The sequence below is a fragment of the Brachycentrus maculatus genome, unplaced genomic scaffold (assembly GCF_059751285.1).
Source record: "Brachycentrus maculatus isolate JH-2025_06_01 unplaced genomic scaffold, ASM5975128v1 h1tg000656l, whole genome shotgun sequence".
Classification (NCBI taxonomy): domain Eukaryota; kingdom Metazoa; phylum Arthropoda; class Insecta; order Trichoptera; family Brachycentridae; genus Brachycentrus; species Brachycentrus maculatus.
The window spans coordinates 1,037,866-1,059,480 of NW_028281391.1; the positions used below are offsets into that span (position 1 = coordinate 1,037,866).

The window sequence follows — 21,615 nt, forward strand, 5'->3', positions numbered from 1 at the left end:
CATATGTTTTAAAATCGTTAGTCACATTTTGGAAAGCTTCCACCACATTTCCAGGTCCAGTATAGAATCTGTCGGTTTCCATTTGGACTTTATTAATCCGTTAAAAAAAATCTCATAATGGTATTTAATTAAAAAATAATCGTTTTTGCGGTCAGAGTTAAAAAATATTCATAATGCTTTCAAAGTCCCTATCACTGTCAACGGGTCATGTAAGTAAATACAAACTAGTGTGTGCAATTTTTGGGATTATAGGTTTTTCCACAAAACGCTAAAATATTTTTTAATTATTTTATCTGGTGAAAATAGCTTAAAGTCATCGAGTAGTTAAAATAAAATAAAACGATGTAGAAATAAAACACTTCTTTAAGAAAACTTTTTGGTCATATAAACTAACATTATTTGTTGGTATTTTCTCCTGTTGATAAAAATGTCTACATTATCAATGTTTTCATTATTAAACTCAAAAAGTGTTATTATATAAAAATTGGTATTGTGTAACAGTTTTATTTTTGTATTTAAACACACAATTCACATTCTTCGTGTGACATAGAGACGGGCGATCGAATTAAAAATCTGAATAAAAAACAGCTTCTCTGAAAGAAACTGTTACTTTTTTTTCTGTTTTCGGATTTTTGTTTCCCAAACATCTCAAAATACTGTCGGCTCTTTTTGGTTGGCCTTTGTCTCCAAGATGGCGTCCAGTGCATTTTCCCGCGCAATGGGAGCGATCATAAGGGAGATTGGCACGAATTTCCTGAAATTTACTGGCGCAATGCACCTTACAGATTCCCAAACGAGGTGAGTGCCCCAAAATCGATGTTGTAACGTCTTTTCTGCTTCCCGACCGGCGCCATTTTCTGCGAAACGGTGCCATCTTCCCGCCAATAATGCGATTCTCGACTGGATTACTCCGAGTTCGATATTTGAAAATTTGAATTTATGAGAAAGGATATTGCCATAGAAAAAAAAGCAAATGATCTTTTGCAATAATGAGATAAAAAGCATTGAAGATTTGTCTTTAAAAGTAGTAGAACATATAAAAATACAATTTTATATAAAAAAATTCAATCATGAAATACGATTTTGTATTTTTTTATTATGGAGATGTTTTTTAAAAAGATTAAAAAAAGATTAAAAAAGTTTTTTATAAAGATGTTTTTTTGATATCTCAACAAAGATGAAGAAGAATATGAAAGTATAGGAATTCGCAAAGTTTACAATCTTCGCCTTCTAGGTGCATAGGGCACTGCATCATATAAGCGCAGTGATGTCTTGATCGTTAACACACAAACGAAAGTTGATCAGTCCTCCGCTTACAAACTTAGCTGGTTTAAATGATCACGTTATAACACACAATTGACAACCACACTACTCAAATTTTGGAAGCTATATATATGTTTCTATTAAAAATATTTTGATTCGCGATATCTGTGGTTGAAATAAGTTAGTTTTAATTAGAATAAGCCTGTATAAGATTTTTCAAGAATTATTTTACATACAAGGAGGTGACTGGAATGTTATTTTCAAATAAAATTTATTTAAAAGACTAGTTTTCATGCATAATATTTTGATTACAAATTATGGATTTATTGCAAAAGCCCTTGCAAATATCTAAATAGAATTTTAAAAACTGTTTGGTATCTACAAACTACTTTTCAACGTGATGTGTGTCACTTTGAGATTTTTGCTATCCATTATCGATTTGCATTCAAATTGTAGTTTCCAATAAATTTGACCGTAAACTCATCTAAAATGCAAATGACATATTTACTATCTAAAGCTGGTGTATAGACAATTTAGAGAGGATATAAATATGTATCGATCGTACATATTCGAATATATATTTATGAAGAAGGGATATCGCGCACTATCAAAAACTTGTTGGATTAGTATTACGACAGATACGTCGAGTACGTCGCGTGCCGTTCGGTAATCACTCGGCGGGAAAATAAGTAAACTTTTCGGTAAATAAAACTATAAATATATAATATGTTTTGTTACTTTCATATTCAATTTCAATTTAAATAGCAAAGTCACTAAATATATTACGTAGCCTAGCATTATATTTTTTCTGTTCATTTTGATGGCAACGTATCGTGAGTGTACTGCAAAAAGAGACCGAGCCAAGCCACGAGATTTTGACATTAGCTCATTTAAATGTTTAAAAATATTTTTATGTTTTGTTTAAGTTAAAATTTTGGGTAGAAATTATCGAAACAACTGCATTTTATCCAAAAATAATTATCAATACAAACGGCGCAAAAATGTGAGCTTTTTTATTGTCGTGGACTCTGCGCATTTAATGGTGCAAAGAGCACTGTATTGATGCAGTAACGATATCACTTTTTATATAAAAAAAATATATAATCCATTTATATAAAAACAATAAAGTATTAAACAAAATAAAATATGTGAACAATTCGTAAAGTTGTTTGACGCAGTTTTTATGCTTATTCGATTATTAATTTATTTTATTTAGAAAATAAATTTATTTTATTTTATTCAGAACATATGCATATACAAGTTTCAATAATCAATGCAATATGGATGTTCAATAATGGGCAGAATCGGTTGAGCCAGCCAAATGCCAGATCTTCTTTCATATAAAAACTAAAGAAGCTTTGTCTTAAGTTAAGATATCAAAATTATATAATGTATTGGTGAATAATGTAGTATTTGATAAAAAAAATAATTAAAGAAACGTTTTTGCAATATTAATGTAAATAAACATGAAACTCGATCGTGCACGATATCTCTAAACTTGTTTGATGTCAAGCAAGAAGGTAACGTGTAGATAATAGAAATATACTGGTCTCGTCAACGTTAATTTTTAAGGAAATTTTCGTCTGAAATAGATTTCCATGATCCGCAATACTCTGAAATAATGAAGATCATACTATTTTTTTTTAATAAATCAATTTTAAAAGTATTTTTATCAACTAGCTGTATACAGATACGCGTCGCTGTTGCTCAATCTGGTTAAATATAAGAAAAAAAATCAAGAAAGTTTAATTTTATAATGCTTGCGAATCAATGCGATGAATTTACGACTTATATCTCAAATAAAGTCATGTTTATTCATATAAATATAGGTACTCAAAAAGTGGTCGTTTGCAAGTATTTTATCTTTATATTTGATCATCATGTAATTTAACAAATTTAATGTCAAACTAATAAATATGTGTTAAAAGTAATTTGGTAACAAACAAAAATGGAAAAAATACTGAATTAAAGTTTCAAATAAAAATATTTAAATACAAAGAAAATCTCAGATATAATATCTTTTTAATGTAGAAAGTACGTGAAATACAAAGTTTCTCCCTTTTTTGAAATCTTAACGTGTTAAACCCATAAACATATCGCTCACTCCTTTTAAGAACGTCATAAATCAAAAATCGACAATTTTCAGTTGAGCATGTTTTCTGAATGCCCAAAAAATGTACTATATCCCAGCAAAAGAGGTATATTTTTAACTTAATATTTACCCGCTACAGGACAGAAAGTGTAATTTTTACATTTTGAAGAAAATGTGTTGTTTAATTATTTTTTTAAATATTCTTAATATTTTTCAAATGGAGAAAAAATCTTTTTTTAAAAGGTTTTACCTAAAAAGATCTGTGGCACAGTAAAAAGTTCAATAAGTGGCTTGATATTTATTTTTAATAAATTGTATTATATTTTAAACTTTAAAAACGTTCTCCTGAAAAATCAAGTATTTTGATTTATGACGTTCTTGAAAGGAGTGAGCGATATGTTTATATCAAAATAAATTAATATTAAACAGCTGACACACATAAAATAGAAATTATTGTTTGAACATATTGCTATGAGAGAAGTGATTAAGACTGGACATTTAACAGATTGATTGCTACGTTATGTCGAACAAAGACGGGACCATTTAGAATTCACGTTAAACAACGTTTAACAAAAGAGTGTTTTCTTTGTTTTCTTAACGTTTTCATTTCAGGAAGAAATTTTCAAACACGGAACAATCCAACATTCTATGCAAAATCTTTGAATCAACGACGCGAAAAGCAAACGGTCTGAAGGCCTTTGAAATTTTCAACAGTTTCGAAATAATGACGTTGGGGCCCTATATTAATGCCTAGCGCGAAAGATATCAAGAAATATCACCTTCCTTAGCACAAAGAGGGTAAACGACGTTTTAAGTAGATACTAGTTACTTTTTAATTTGTCAAATATATTTTGAGAACACTTTATACCAAATACTTTTTTACAAATCAGTATTTCTCCAGTTTTTATTATTAGTTATTTTAACATTTTTGACATCTCATTCCTTCGAACCCTTATCAGCACCCCAATGGTGCATAGGGCACTGCATCATATAAACGCAGTGTTATCTTGATCGTAAAAACACAATGGAAAGGTGATCAGCTCTTCGCTTCAGGTACCAGTCCAAGGTAAAATTGAATAAATATTATAGTTAAACATGAAAAAATACTGATTTTTATTTGACTCCCCCCTGGGAATCGAACCCGGGACCTCCAGAACGGTAGCCGAGCGTACTGACCATTAAACTACGGAGGCGGACAAAATTAAAAGTAATTAAAAGTAAACTAGTTTTATTTTATAAAGTTAAAAAAAGAAGCAACTGATAGCATTTTAGAAAGTATTAGTTACAAACCCTTTTCGCAGTAAGCTCCCTCATACTCCAGGTTTCTACACTCGCAGATGGGACCCGAGTCGGTGGAGATACATATCCCCCCGTGCTGGCAAGGGTCCTGTCGCTCACACGCGTCCGTCTGGTTGCCGCGAAGGTTCTGGAACAACACACACACATCAATTATTCACGCCTTTTTATCTTGCGACTGCCTAATTCACGACTGAATAAAATATACCTAAAAATCGAACTTATTCTCACTACATAATAATTGCTTTTCATAAAACAAAAAATGCAAAACATAATATTCGTATAATTTACATATGAAGCAATAACTATGTGATTTTTTTTCCATTTTATAATTAAAATATAACTTTGTTTTTAAAATCGCTTTGAATATTTGATTATAACTTAATTATAATGTCTACCGGTTTCGAAGCTAAATGATTCTTTTTCTAGACTGATCATTAATCAGTCTTGAAAAGAAACGGTTAGTTTCGACACCGGTAAACATTACAATAAAATTTTAATAAAATATTTATTGTGATTTTAAAATAAAGTTTTATTTTAATTACACAATATTCATAATTCCATAAATTGATTCGGCAGTTACTTCGATGTAATGTGTATCCATTTTTAATTTAAGTTTTACTTAGTAATTACTAAAAATGTAAATTGATCACTTAAACCATCTTACGATGGTTGTTAGCCCTGTAAATGCCTAACTTCCATATTCTTCATTTCATTTTTGTTGAAATGTCAAAAAACATAAGTTTACTTGATATATATCACTATTTCTTAAAATCTAATCTGAAACGTGATTTGATGCCTTCCGCATAATTTTCAAACGTCATTCAGTGTTTAAAAATGATGCGGAATGCATCAAAACACGTGTCACAAGAGATTTAAAGAAATAGTAGTATTTACCAAGTAAAACTTAAATTAGAAATTCGTAGACAAAATGAGAAACTCTTAATAACAATGTTTATTCGTTTTATACATATATTGATTTGGCAACAGCTTTATGGAACAACATGATGATTTGTATATGAAAATAAAACTTTTGTATTCAATAAACTTATTAACACGTCATCAAAATTAACTTAAATACAAAAAAATTGTGAACACATATAAAAACTCTGATTTTATATGATACATATTGATAAAGATCCCGAAAAATAAAATAATAGAAACAATACATTACAATAGATACAATGAATTCAATATTTTATATCAATCAATATTTGTATTTGGACTTAAAGGTTTGTTTCCATAATGTACTCTGTTAATTGAAACTTATTTTCCATTAATGCTCATGGTGAATTAATTAAATCTATATTGGCCGGTGAAAAAAGATATTTGCTATATCGCAAATGAAAAGGTGTGAGAATAAAAGACCCTGGTAATCCGGATGAGGTGTAATTGAATTTGTGCCAAAATTAAATATTTATATATCCCACTCGATTTCATACAAAAACGAACCTTTTTTCAACCAAATACCTACCCATAAATAATTCAAATTAGATTGGACGGGGGATTTGATTTTTTTTAAATAACGCGCTTGTGCGGTGACCGAAAAACAAATAAAGTTGAAAATATGTTTGCGAATTAATAAAACAATATACATATTTTCGAATTCAAATACGTCAATGAATTGGACCGGGGTGAATCGAAACATATCGGCTGGATAAATTCTTTTGTTTGGAAATTTTTACCTTTGAGTTCTTGTTTTTATCAATTTATAGTTTAATAAACACGTTACACTGTCATTAGTTGTTCATTTATACTGTTATATCGTAATTGTACTGGCAAGAAACGTTAAATCGAAAATGTGCAATTTTGACTTAATGTTGCATATTATAATGTTTTATTATAATATGCTTTAATATCAATGTTTCCTTTTACAAAAAATCTTGTTCCTTAACCCCCCTCCCTATATTTTTTCACCTATATATACACCTAAATATATTTTTGTTCGTTAGTTTTAATTTGTACCAGAAGATGAAAACATCTGTCGTTTTCGAAACTAGTCGTAAATAAAAATAAAACTCATTTAAGTGGTATATTCAAGTGTTTAATTTTAATTAAATAAAAGGCTTTATTATAACGTTCTTTATTATATTAACTTTATTATTATAACTTTATTATTATAAAGTTCTTCAAACTGGCAAAATATAGTAAGTAGTTTGAAATGTCAAATATATGTGGTTTTAAGTTTTTAGTGTAGTAGCGGGTATTTTATTTAGGCTAAAAGCTTTAAATAATAGGGATTATTCAAACAGGGATTTTAGAGTTAACGTAGTTTGCCAGTATACCCACGATATATTGTAATTTATGATTATTTTTCGTTTATATCAATGCTCTATCAGCCCTCTTAATTTTCAACGTCTATATAATGCAACATCTTTGATCAATTCACAAGTGTGTTTTTGGTTTGATAGAATATATTGCTTTTCAGCAGTAAGCCCGCAAATACATATATCCCGTGGATGAATTTTGTGCAATAAGTTTAAAAGTTCGTATTTTTACCGCTTTAGAGGCAATTCTTTAGTTTTTATTTTATGCTCCAATGACGACCTTTATTCCAAGGTATAGATATTTTAAATTGCTTTGTAGACGTGGAATCGAATAGTTAAAAAACAATGCCCAGAAAAATCTTATTTCATAAATTTGAGTTTCCCATATGTACAATATTGCAGGCATGACCAAACTGATGTTTACTACGGACGTCATGTATTTTATTTTTTGTTGTTTAACTTTACGGTTGGTCGAAATTTAAAGACGAAAATAAGTTTCTATTTAACTCAAAAACAGAGTTCTAATACATATTGTTTTTAGCATAAATATTAAGTATATTGGAAAAAAATTGTACAATACGATCAAAAATGTGCCAATGAGTGACAAAGGTTGTCACTAATTGGCACATTTTTGATCGTATTGTACAATTTTTTTCCAAATTCTCACTAAACATCTTCATGATAAGTGATAATTGCTTAAAAAAATCATTCAATGCTTAAATATATTATAAAGTTATCACTTAAATCTGAACATATGATTTATTACATTTTTCGAGAGCTTTAAGATATTACATGCAATGTGTACTAGTTACACATTACCGGAAAGGAAGGGTTAAAAGCCTGTCTAATAGTTACACGGTCGATGCTTTGGCCACCCCTGTTATCTAAGTACATTTATATTATACAACCCAAACCTAAAAGTTCCGAATTCATAAAAGTTTTGTAAACATAACCAACTCTCCAATCAAAAACTAGTCAATTTCAGCTTCCTTCCCGTTCTCTCCAACTAACCCTTACTTCCTATGAACCCACATCAAAACATTTATACGCATTGGATAGCAATAAAATGCTTTAGGCACATATTTCTTGTATTATTATTGAATTGTAAAGATTGTAAGCTTGTATATTCTAGTAAAAAAAATATGAAAATAGTAATATTTACAATAATTTTAATTTTATTGATAAAAAACACATAAAAACTAATATTGGGAAATTTTTTCTCATAGTAATGGCATTCTAAAATCTGTGTTTGATAAATTTATGTATTAATTGTTAAAACAATTAATACATAAATTAAAATGGAGTTCTACGAGTTAAACCCCAAATCAATAAATTAACAATAATTTGAGTGTATATTAATCTTTGTTCACGAGTTCGTGTTTTCTGTGTTAAGTCCTACTTATGAGTTATTAACATAAAGATTTTTTGTCATTATCTCAACATAATAATAGCAAATAAAAACCAAAAAACCGGAAGCTAAACTGGCAGTGGACAACGGAGTCCTGGATCCAACTCTAATATATGGAAGTGAAACATGGAGTTGGCAAAAGAAGGATGAAAGTAGAATGAATGCAGTCGAAATGCGATCTCTCAGAAGAATGTGCAATAAAACGATGTATGATATATGTGCGAATAGTGAAATAAGGAAGGAATGCAAAGCTGAGATAAGCATTATAGATAAAATTAAGAATGGTGTATTGAGATGGTTTGGACATGTAGAACGAATGAGTAAGGAAAGAACGGTAAAACAAATTTATGAGGCGAATGTTAGTGGGAAAAGAAGCAGAGGAAGACCGAGAAAAAAACATGGCACGATCAGGTATGCCAAATACTTGAAAGTGGTCAGGTTAGGAGTCGTATGTAGTCGTAATGTATGAGGAGATGCATGAACGTGGAAGAGGCGAAGAATGTTTGCAAGGACAGAGTGGTGTGGCGCTCTATTCTCTCTGCCTACCCCTTCGGTGAAGCGGCGTGATGGTTAGTTAGTTAGTTAGTTAGTTATCTCAACATAATAAATAATAATGAGGGGTTTGTTGTATTTTGAAAGAATTATTGTGTTTGTGGTATTGTAATATACCACTTGCCTTTGTATTGCGCAATATGACAAGCGTCTTTGATGTAGTATTTTACGACGATGCCGCTACATAAATTATCCAAATTTGTTTTAATAATATTGCCTTATCATTAATCGTTTGCTGTGTAAAATATCGTTTTAAAAAATTAAAGATGGCGAAGTAACGTCAGTTTACAGAAATTTTTAAAAAACATAAAAAGATTTTTCTTTCAAATCAACACAAGTATTTTAAGTTATAATTTTTTTTAAATGTAAAATGTATCTGTTTATGAAGAAATGTTGTTACTTACGATGTGAAACTGTTCCGTAAATAATCTTCTTAAAAAAAGGGATTTTTATTAAAATTGGTATATTTAGATATTAAAAATAAATTAGGTATTAACATGCTTTGAAGTAAATCCGTTTGTTTTTTTTCTTCTAAACGTGATATTTAATAACTACACACTTTATAAAATGAAATACAAAATCTCTTAGAAATTTCCGCCATTTTCGAAAGTTGCAAACTAAAGGTTTATTCACACGGGAGTGTCACGTTTCGCAGCACGCGACTTCATGCAGGAAAATTATTAAAGTCCCGAGCGTGTCTCGGAATATTAATATCTCTTGAACTATTGCAAATTTTATCTGCACCCTAAGACTCGAGTGTAGCCTTCGTCGTCGATGTAACTATACCCTACCTAGTTGTCACCATCTTCATTATTCACCGCCACCATGCGGGTATGAACATCGGCGTGCGGAGGAGGTAGTCAGTAGCCCAAAACAGCCCTTAATATTTATAAATTAAATATTAAAATCAAACACTGACTTTAAGAGTCTATTTAATTGTATAAAAAATGAATTCCAGAAAAATGTTATGAGAGTACTAACTGAGCAAGATGCAATTGCGGAAAATCTGTGTTGAAAAGTCGAATGGTGAGCATATTACCCTCTCAGGATCTTTAAAAACTATGCTACTCCGCACTGTATGTACGTTCCTACTAGAATCATTCACCACACACACACACACACACACACACACACACACACACACACACACACATTCTTGCACAATGCTATATAATTATAATAATTAAAGAAAACACTTCGTTTTTTACCACTTGAGTTTTCTTCGCCATTGCTTTCAATTTTTCCTTTGTTTTCAAACTCCGTTCCTTGACTAACCCCTTCCCCTTACTTTCCCCCTATCCTTATTTATAGAACAATTTTATATTTTATATTTTAGTTACTATACAGACCTGAATGATGGAAGTTTAGCTTCTGAAACATGTAGTCTATAATTAAACTCAAGTGGTAAAAAACGAAGTGTTTTCTTTAATTATTGTAACATGTCTTACCACAAAGTTAATGCCGAAACAATAAATACTATATAATTATACTTATGTACGAGTACATGACAGTTTTTTTTGGTTTAATTTTAAGTGAAAACCTGTGATTGGAATTATTTTATTTTATTTTACTACATTTTGTTATTTTTTGTTAATATTCTGGTTTTCCAAAAAATAAATAAATAAAGTATTTTATTATAAAGAATACATTTTTTTTGACAACTGTTTCGTCTTGTTCTGGCATTTTCAAACTACATAATACCATAACAAGGTTACCAATTGTCATTTTTTTATTTATATGTGTTTTTTAATAATAAAAACAAATTAATTGACCCTAAAACAACACTAACTGAATTTAATACATTTAATATAAATGATAATGGAGTTTTCCAAATTGAGCACCACATCAATAAAGAAATTTTCATTTATGTATTAAATATTGAAATTAAACACTGATTTCTGAGTCTACTTAGTTGTATTTTATTATTAAAGTACATATCTATCCGTGAGGATGACAAAGTGTTTGTCGAAACCGGTTGGAAAAAAGTACCAAAAAAAATTATATAAAACGAAGTTTAAGATTTATTTCATGTAGTTTTCAAAAAAAATGTACTCACATAAATTTTTTATGTATTCCAATCTTCTTACAAAATGTTAACATCTCATCAATAATAAAGACTTATTATTCATAGGACTTACGACCCGTTGTAGGCTCAATTTAAGTGATCACTTTATATACTTATAACATTCACCATTTGTCCCATGTTGATTGTTTTTTTTTACAATTTGAAAATATCTTCATCTATCATGAGATGGTAAAACGTACAAATAGCTCCTTAAGTAGAGAAAACTTGATTTGTGAATAAACATTTGGATATACCTAAAATGATGTGATCTAAATAAATATTCTAAGTACGTTATCCATCAAAAACGGTTTTTCAAATAAAATCCTATAAACGTGATGTCAATATTCATTTACTTTAAAATGTACTTAAAAGGTTGTATGTAAACTAGAGAAAGCTATATTTTCTATGTCAAAGGGCTCCAGGGAATACCTGAATGGTTCACAGAGCCTTGTGTAGGGAAAAAAGCTCCTGAAAGCTCATTCAGATTCTTGTGAAATGCCTTCAGCTACCCTAGAGCTAACCGTTTAATTTATCAAGTTCTAGGGAGGGATGTTACGGCTAAAAGTATGTTTATTATGATGTTTAATTCTAAGGTCTTCAATATTCAAAGGGTTGTATACGAAAAAAATAATAAGGAAGAATGATACTATACTTTCATTTAACGGTCAAACTATCAGTTCATTGTTTGGGAGCAAGTGCGTTATTTATTATACTTGATAAAAAAATGTACATTTATAAAAATATATCTTTTCTTTTTCATTGTAACTGTTGAATATTAAGAATAAAGATTTGTATTTTGTATATAAAAAGCATTGTTAAATTTGTGGAATGGTAATACAAAGTAAACAATGAAAATGATAAGGACAGTGTTTTACAGATTTGTGTTTGAAAACTGAATTTTGTGAAATTTTAGATACTTTTTTAATGTGATGTTTAGATATTTTATAAAGTCTGCATTTATAGAGCTAACGATTTCTTAACGTCTGGTTTGAGTGAAAAATTAATATGCTTTGTAATTATTCACCATTCTGTCCATGATCAATAATTAATGTTAAATATTGACATCTTAACTAAGACAAAAAAGAATATGGAAGTCTGGGTATTTAAAAGGCCTACGATCTATCAATGGACGTTTAATTGACCATTTTATGTAGTGTAACATTCACCATTATACGCATGATTCACAACCACACTACACATATTTTGGAAGTCATAGATATATGATCCATCTCATTACGTTCCGTGATTGAGTTCCAACTATGATCGGATTAAGAAAGCTCGTATTGAGCCTTCTTCTCCGTCTTATTCCTCATTGCTGAGGGTTGCGACCCTTGCAGAAGCAATGACTCTTCTCTAGTTATTCATTGACTGTGCTTAGTCGCAATATTTAATTCGTATGTAAGATCCGAACTATGATTATTTAATATATTGGGAAATGCCTGAAAACATGATTTTATTTTTTTGGGTAGAAAGGTGAATTTTACACGTGTGTCAAGTGATCATCGAATCTCGTGAGCCTTGTAAATGGGCAGACTTTCATATTTTTCTTCGTCTATGTCGAGATTTCAAAAATAAAATTAAACTCCAAAGTAGAGCAATCCATATTCGTAAACAAGTATTTGGACATACTCAAAATTTCGTAAAACCCTTTAAGTCGATCCATAATTGCAAATAATAAACATCGAAAAGTTTATTTTCTTTCGACGATAATCCAATTTTATTATCGCCGTTCTATCTCTTTATTATCTCTCAGAGTACATTATAAGGGTTGTATTTACAGTTGAATAATGAAAAGATATACATCCTCCAACCCTTACATTCCAAGGTAGCCTGTACTGCGTGATAAATGGCAACGATCGTGTTTTAAAACAGCCCCTGAAAAAAATCTGTAGCCTTACATTTCCAAACAAATATTTCACCCTTATAATGGAAGATAACCGTTTTATTAAGCAGTTAGTTTTTAATTATATTATCTTTTTTCTCAGCTTTTATGAAAATACCCTTTTTAAAGTAATTTTTAAAATCCTGGTAAATATTTGCGAAAAAGTTTGCAACGGAGTTGTTACCATTTAGGTATGTGAAATAGCAATAAAATAATATAGATGATGTACTAATGGTGAAATAAAGTAAGAATAGAATACTAAGATAAGTGTATCGATAAAATTAAGAAAGAGGTGGTGAGATGATTTAGGTGAAAATTACATTTATGTTTTTTTTTATTGTTTATATATTAACATTGATGATGAAAAATATGAAAGTGTAGTCCTGTAAATGGCTTACGTTCTGCCATACTATTAAAAGTGATTATTTTACACACTTTACCGTCTTCACCATATAAGTTAAGCATTAAAAACTGGACCATGGTGAAGAGCCAAGATATCTGGTCCAACAGCTTAGGGATGGAACAAGCAAAGGCGATCATGGGGTACCCAAGGAAATTCACCACAGCACTCTAAAGCTTAGCAAGAAACAAATAAGGATCCTAACCAGGACCTTGATAGGACACTGCAAACTGAGGAAACACATGACAAAAATTGGACTACATGACTCCCCAGTATGCAGATTTTGTATGGAGGATAACGAAACACCAATCAATACTCTGTGTAACTGTGACGTACTCGCTCGCAAACGAAGTCACATCATTTGATGACCACTTCTAGACTCCGAGAAGGTGAAGCTCTTACCACCAAGACAGGTCGTGAGCTACATGACTCATGTAGGTCTTGAGAGTGAGCTATGATACAGAAGGAGGTCACAATAGACCTAACATGGTCGCATTGACATAAGGGATACAATATCCTTGACCTCATTATATAAAAAATGTAATAAAAAATATTTACCATTCTATACTTGAAAAATTAGGACTTTTTTTATTGTATCAAAATATTTTGAATCCGTGACACTAATTCGTGGTTACATATGTTGATAATTATTTCACTACCAAGTGTTTAGTTTGCGGTTTGCCGTTTGCATACGTGTTAGCATTTATATGTGTACATTTTACTCATGTCAAAGCGATACGTCGTATCTCACAAATTTGTGATATTCGACTATTGAGTCCATTTTTCAACCAAATAAAAAGAAAACATATTCAAATCTGAAACTCATCATCTCAACATATATTTTTTATTTAAGAAACATATTCGGCAGTCACTTTGTGGTAATATTTATCCATTCTTATTTTAAGTTTTACTCGATAAATATTACTATTTCTTTCAATCTATTGCGACACGTATTTCGATGCATTCCACATCATTTCCAAATACCGTTTACGGATACGGTGTTTGAAAATGAAGAATGCATCAAAACGATGTTTGATAGATGTTCGAATGTAAATACAAGGAAAGAATGCAAGGCTAAGATTAGTATTACCAATAAAACTAAGGTGTATTCAGATGGTTTGGGCATGTAAGTCGAAAGGTTACTTGTATAAAAATGAATCAAATATTAAATTTGCTTTTAACACCTTAATTTTAAGTACTATATTTCAACTGATTTCTTCAAACGCCCTATCTTCTTAAAAGATGTATATAGGTACCAAAAATAAAATAGTCTTTTTTATTTTATTTTGATTATATATATATTTTTTGGGTTAACTACAGCAACATATGTAAAACAAAACATTAAAAGCTATACATTAAACAAGCCAATTAAAGTAAACAACAGAAACATAAAGATTAGTACAAAATATTAAGTGTAGATCTAATTTATTATTAGATTAAAACCAATATTTTTAGCTTTTCCACTTTTTTATTTGACCAGCGACCGGGTTTCGTCGTTACCGACATCATCAGACTGGATGTCGGACCAGTCTGATGATGTCGGTAACGACGAAACCCGGTCGCTGGTCAAATAAAAAAGTGGAAAAGCTAAAAATATTGGTTTTAATCTAATAATAAATTAAAAATGCAATTCCATCACGAAGTGTCAGTGGATAATATAAATCTATTAAAAAGTGTAGATCTAGTAAATAAACACGTTATTATCAGAGAAAATGTGTTTAAGAGTGTGTGTGTGTGTGTGTGTGTGTGTGTGATGTTGAAAAAAATATTATTTTTTAATAACGAAAGTTATTAATTATAAATAAACTCCTGTTTTTTACCACTTAAATTATATTTTGTAACATAATATAATACTCGAGTTGTAAAAAAACAGTGTTTTATATATAACTTTTTAACGTTTATATTTATACCAACCTTAAAATAAAATATAAAAACGTATCTTGAAACGTGTCAAAATAAAATCTCAATCTCAACATATACGAGGTATGACGTGAGGAATATGTAGATACAACTTGATTCAGTGATCAATAGAGCCCTCACTTGCCGAGGAATGTTTATGTACTTCCGTGAGTACCTACTTAAGGATGTACGGCATTCCAAATTGAATTCGGAATGTTCAATCAGCGCTGAAGTTTACCTGTCAATTACTGGGGGTTGAAAAGGGATGCAGCCCTAACTTAAATGAATGCGAAATAAACGATACACGAGATTTCGTATGTGAACTTTGAAAGTTCACATACGAAAGCTTTTGAATTTTTTTTTTTAATCATTTGTTAATTAAAAAGTTTTTTATTATATACAACATTTTGATTATGTCCAAATATACATACTTGATCGCAAATCTGTGTTTTCTTTACAAAAAAGTTTAAAAAAAAAACAACATCTCATTTAGGAAAGACTCAAGATGTTGTGAATGAAAATAACGGGTCAATTTATAAGCTGCGTAAAAATTTAAAATCATGTTTTCAGACACATTCCAGTATGTTAAAATAATCTGAGATTCGGATCTTGCAGGCATCAAAAAGGGTCTGCTAAATAAAAGCTTTCACAATCCTGCAGAGATGGCTGATGTGAACTCACATGTACCGTGTCATGGAGTGATCATCTATCTAGGAGTTCCGAATATTTAAGTAGTGTGGGAAAAACGGTGAATGTTGTACGTGTGTAAAGTGATTACTTAACCAGCGTATGACAGATCATTAGTCCTGTAAAAACCCACACTTTCATATTCTTCTTCATCCTTGTTGATAAGTGAATTTTTTATAAGTTTAAGATAGAAACAGTTATTTTATTCAAAATATGATATGCTCAAAATATTGTTGAGTATCAGTACAATTTGAGTCAATTCACAAAAAATATTTGTATACAGAAAACTATTAAATCGCTTTGTAATATACTCAAAATAGTATCGAGTATTAGTACAATTTGAGTCAATTTTACCATTCACAAAAAAAAATATATACAGAAAACTATTAAATCGCTTTGTAATATACTCAAAATATTATCGAGTATTAGTACAATTTGAGTCAATTTTACCATTCACAAAAAAATATATATACAGAAAACTATTAAATCGCTTTGAGAAATTTTGTATCCATTACTACATAGTATCCCGTTACTCGTTATTCGTTATCCGCTAGTCGTTAGGTCGTCTTCTCCACTCGCTAACCTCCAGCAGTCGCTAAATGCAATCTAATCACCCCTTCTAACGACTTTCTACAATGCATGTTAGATGCAACCCTTGCAACGGGAATCCGCCACCAAGGAGTCGCCTTGTGTGTGTAATGAGATACTATTTATAGAGACACTAGTGGGTCGTCACCTTAAGGGTACATTCTTCCATCTATCTTTTTTAGTTTTTTTTTTTAATTTATTATTGCTTTGGAGGCATTTTTATTGTTTTTCAATTTCACAGTGTAGTGGCTAATATGCTGGTAAAACTGGGTTCGATTCTCAGGGGGGTCAAAATTTATTTTGATTCATCGTTATTTCAAACTATGAAGTATAGATAGCAAAACTCTTAGGTCCATATGACGCATATATTGTACATAATAAAGCATATTTTTTAAAGAAATTAATGTATTACTTAGTAAATACCACTATTTAGTGGTATTTACTAAGTAAAACATTAATAAAAAACGGATAGATTTTACCACAGAGTGACTGCCGAATCAATTAATGAAATCGTTAAAAATACATTATATTACAAATAACAGTATACGAAAAAAACACAGATATTTTTACACATATGCATTATTTTAAATTTTTTATTCTAAATTTGGAGGTAGAGTGTGTAAGCCTCTAACGCAAATATAAATGTATTTTTTCACACTAATAAATAATTGTTTCACTTAAGTAACTCTGGTCACGTTCTTTTCATATAATTAACGTTCAAGTTAATGTTGCATCAATATGATTCAGTGCCCTATGCTAAGAGCATGAAGAAGATTTTTTCAGAAATTTGTGTGAATAAATATTCATCCTCGTACAGAAGCTAGTATGAGAAGGGGATTGCAACTCCGAGTACCCACGAAATTGCTGCTATTTAATTTTTTTATTTTTTTTTTCTAATTTTTTTTCTCTAGTATTAGCTATTTTTTCTTAATTTTTTTTCACCTTTCTAAAAATATTCAACCGATACACGAAATATATCTAACAACCTACGTAAGAAATCTTTTAAAAATGAATCCAATGAGGATGTTCCTTAATGGATAGAATAGTGAAAGTTTCACGAGTCTTTAAAGTGATCCTTTAATTAAATGAATGCCGTGGCGAACTCAAGTTTCCATCTTTCTACGTAAAAAAAACAATAATGGATGTTTAGCCTCACTTTTAACAACTATAATATATTTAAAATTTTAGTCAAGGTAGATATTTAATTAATTATGACACAGTTGTTATTCAATGTTTGTATAATATATGCTTTTTCTCAGCTTAGGTACCCATAATTTATATATAATAACCACTTAAAACTCCCTGTTTCTGTAAGTGAATTGAAAGAGATAAGCTTTGAATGGTCAAAAGAGGAATAATCCTTAACATTGTACAGAGGAAGGCTCTTTACCGATTCCAGGTCCGCATAGTACCCAAATTGCTGGTTGCGATCATTACATTAATTATTATTTATATGAACTTTGTAAACTTTTCGTTTTATGATTAAGCTCCGAAGTTGGACGATTCCGAAAATAAATTTCAGCACAATCCTGAAATAATCCGACCAAGGTTTCCTAACGACTGAAAGCACCTGCCATCGTGTTTGTCTGCGGAGCTAAGGGCAGTTTATTCCCATTTCGGTCCCATTTAATGCCATCGTAATATAAACCGACCTTAATTTTCATTTAGAATTTTGTAACACATGTCATATTAATATAGACCTCGGAGCATTAAACGAGGTTGAAATAAAACAAAACTTTTTTTAATTAATAAAAATGACGCTGAAATGAGAGGTGGAAATGTTTACCCCAAAACTGAAAATGAAAAGTTTGATCTCTTATTTTAACATCATTTTTCATGAAAAAATATATGTGAGTTACAAGATTATTAACCTAACTATGGTAGATGCTCGACTGCAAAACTGGCATCCAGGGTTCAACTCCTGCCAGTTTGCAAAGCAAAATCCAGAAAGATTTATGTTCAAGTTTCCCTAGCCTTACTATCCTACCTGCAGACAAGCTTTTATAAATATAGGCTTTGCGAGTTATTCCTACAAAAAAGAGATAAATCTATAAAATCTTAAGAAAAAAAATTGATTCATAAATCATTATATAGATGTCAATTATATTTTTTTAATTTCCAACAAAAAATGAATGAATGCGTAATTATTGTTGTATAAAAAAAAAACCATTTTAAAGTGTCCATTTAATGAATTGAATAAAACAAAATTTTTAAATCGTAAAGTTTTGTTGTAAGAAAAGTTCCAATATCTTAAAATCCACATTCAAATTTATGTTTTATCTGTTGTTCTCCGTGTAAAAAATACAAAATCTTTCGTCTATAAATTCCATCGCACGGAACAAGGGAGGGAATAGCAGATAAGGGTAGTTGTAACCCCCACACACTCCCTTACAGATGCTGCCTTAACAAAAAACAAGCGCTGTTAGCTCGGTTACATAATACTAATTTTACAACGATATGGTACTGCGGGCGACAGAAACTGAAATAATAGTGAAAATTTATGAACTCCAGATGTATGCAAAATGAAATTACTCACATTTATTGAATGATAGTATTTTTTCTTTGTTTGTGTATTATTTAATTTTTAAATTTAAGAGAAATATTTGTGTGTTTAATTATTCAAACAAATATTTCAATTTCGTACTATTTCTTTGTGCCTAAGCGGCTCATTATTAGAAAATGGTATCATATTGTAGTAAAGTGGGTTTGAACCGAGAAACTGTGACCTTAAAATCCGCGACACTAACCACGGGACCATAACCCGACACATTTATTATACATTCGTAACATGGAAGCTTAGGCATACGACCAGTCATTAGCTAACATATAAACTATTTAAAAAAATTAAAACGTTGTACAATATCAATAAATGAGTTTTATTTCATAACGCACGACTAGTTTCGAAAACTACAGATGTTTTCATCTACACGTGAACAGTAAAATATTAACATGTCATTCTACAAAGTTAATGCCGAATCAATCAATAATATAATTTATATACTGGTCTCTTGCGGAAAATTTATCTTCTAAAAAATCTGGAAATAGCGAAAGTTTTATATACTTTTGAAGTTTTTTTAATCTAAATTGAAAATGACGTCTATCGGAGATAAATTAAAATCAGTTAAATTCATTCAAATTTTAAATCACTACATCTCATTGACGCAGTGTTATGTGGTTCGTTTTTTTTACTAAAAAATCACTTATTCTGACCGCGCGCCCCCGGTAATCGAATACGGGAGGTCGAATATTTTGGCCAAACGCGCTAATCATTTCACTGTAGACAACACACTGTGGACAACATAAAGAATATTGTTAATATTTTTTAGCGCAACATTCCCAAATGTATAAACATCATATATAAATATCTATCATTTTTATATGAAGCAAGATGGATGTCTGAGCATCTTTAGACTAACAACATGGCATTTGATTGAAATAATTCAGGAATTCAGTGTCTGACACAAAAAAGGTTAAAAGTTTATTCTCTTGTTTTGGAAATGGACACGAGGCAGATTTTTTTTTACTTTGCTTAAAATGATAACGAAAACTTTATAAATAGTAAGCAAACACACTGAATGATAAAAGGACTATTAATTAGAAACGCCTATTGAAAGGAAGAAGGTTTTAATTAAAAGGATAAAAATAATATTATATGTACCTACCCTTAGGTTCAAGTAACTCCTACGCAAATACTGATTCAGATCTAATTTGTAATTTCGCTTGCGTTAAAAAAATACAATATTTTGCCATAAGATATGCAAACCAAAGATATTTATTTTTATTTAAAGGCAATCAAAAAAAGTTCTGTAGCTTTAATGTAAGATATATAAATATTGTTTTCATATTACTTTATATTCAAAGAAAGATATTTTTACCAGTGACTGGATTTTTCAACCTGTGGATGATATATCAATCGTTTTTATATTGAAGAAGATGAAACCTGAGCCCCTCAGAATAATCGGCGGGTATTTACGAGGAGAGTATAATTTTGTAAGAGGCGAAGATTGTTTGCAAAGACAGATTTGTGTGGCGTTCTATTCTCTCTGCCTACCCCTGCGGAGAAGCGGCATGCTGGTGTGTTAGTAAGTTTTTAGTTATATTATATATGTTATGATTATTTATAATTATAATATCTTATAAATATTGTATTTGATTCAAGTTTTGTACTGACATTTCTTGGTGGAACTGCATTTTAAATAATTAAAAAAAAAAACAAGGATATAGTTTTTTCCCGATAAATTTTATTCGAACAGCGATCAGGTTTCGTCGTAAGCGATATCATTAGACTGGACATCATCAGACCAAAAATTGCAGTCTGACCTGTGATGTGGCCAACATGATGTCAATCATGTTGGCAACATCACCCAATCGCAGGTCAAATAAAATTTATGTGGAAAAACTATATTGCACCACTCTCCTTATCATTCATCGATCACTTTGCAATACCACTTTGGTATTACACAACGTGAACGATAAATGATAAGGATAGTGTTATATTACCATACCTACCACAAAGTTAACAATGCTTTTATTAGACGAAATTAACTATATTGTTGTTATTCTATTAAATTATAAATATTTTGAGATATATGTATTAATTTTTAAATCAAACATACATTTTTTGAGTCTACTAAGGTGTATTTTATTAAAAAACACATACAAATTAATATTGTGACAATTGTTTGGCCTAGTTATGGCATATTCAAAGGAATGACATTTGTTTAAAAATGCCATAACTAGGCGAAACAACTGTCGCAATATTAATTTTTATGTGTTTTTAAATAAAGTACAACTTAGTAGACTCAAAAAATCTGTGTTTGATTTAAAAATTGATATATAAATTAAAATGGAGTTCTTGAAATTAAACGGCAAATCAATAAATATTTTGTGATAAATTCACAAATTTTATAAGTACGATTATGATATTTCTCTCTTTTATTCCTTGATATGACGTCAAATTGTGAGAGAATAATGAAAAATTCATCTACAACTGTCATAATGTCATTTTATCTTGGGATTCAACTTCAGGAAAGGAGTCAAAGTGTAGTAAAACATCCTTTTGCCAGTAGACAGGATACGTTTTAGGGCTATATTTAACATTAAGGCTCTATTCGGGTTATTGTACGAGGGCGGGCGGAGTCTGCGTGGGCGCGCGGCGTGGGTAGGAATGCAATCGACCAGGATAATTCAATTACCCAGGATCTTGCTACAATTTA

At 30.2% G+C, this 21,615-nt stretch overlaps 1 protein-coding gene across 1 annotated transcript in view; it reads right to left on the bottom strand.

Annotated features, from left to right (window-relative positions):
- The window catches only part of LOC148300790 (neurexin 1-like), a 139,243-nt gene extending 118,494 nt beyond the window's left edge, over positions 1-20,749 (bottom strand). The window contains exons 1-3 of the mRNA XM_088274306.1: positions 20,720-20,749; positions 19,610-19,687; positions 4,646-4,781 (exon numbers count right to left, since the gene is read on the bottom strand). Coding sequence (XP_088130432.1) covers positions 4,646-4,781; positions 19,610-19,687; positions 20,720-20,749 — 244 coding nt within the window. The remainder of the gene's footprint in view (positions 1-4,645; positions 4,782-19,609; positions 19,688-20,719) is intronic.
- Positions 20,750-21,615: the final 866 nt, after the last annotated feature.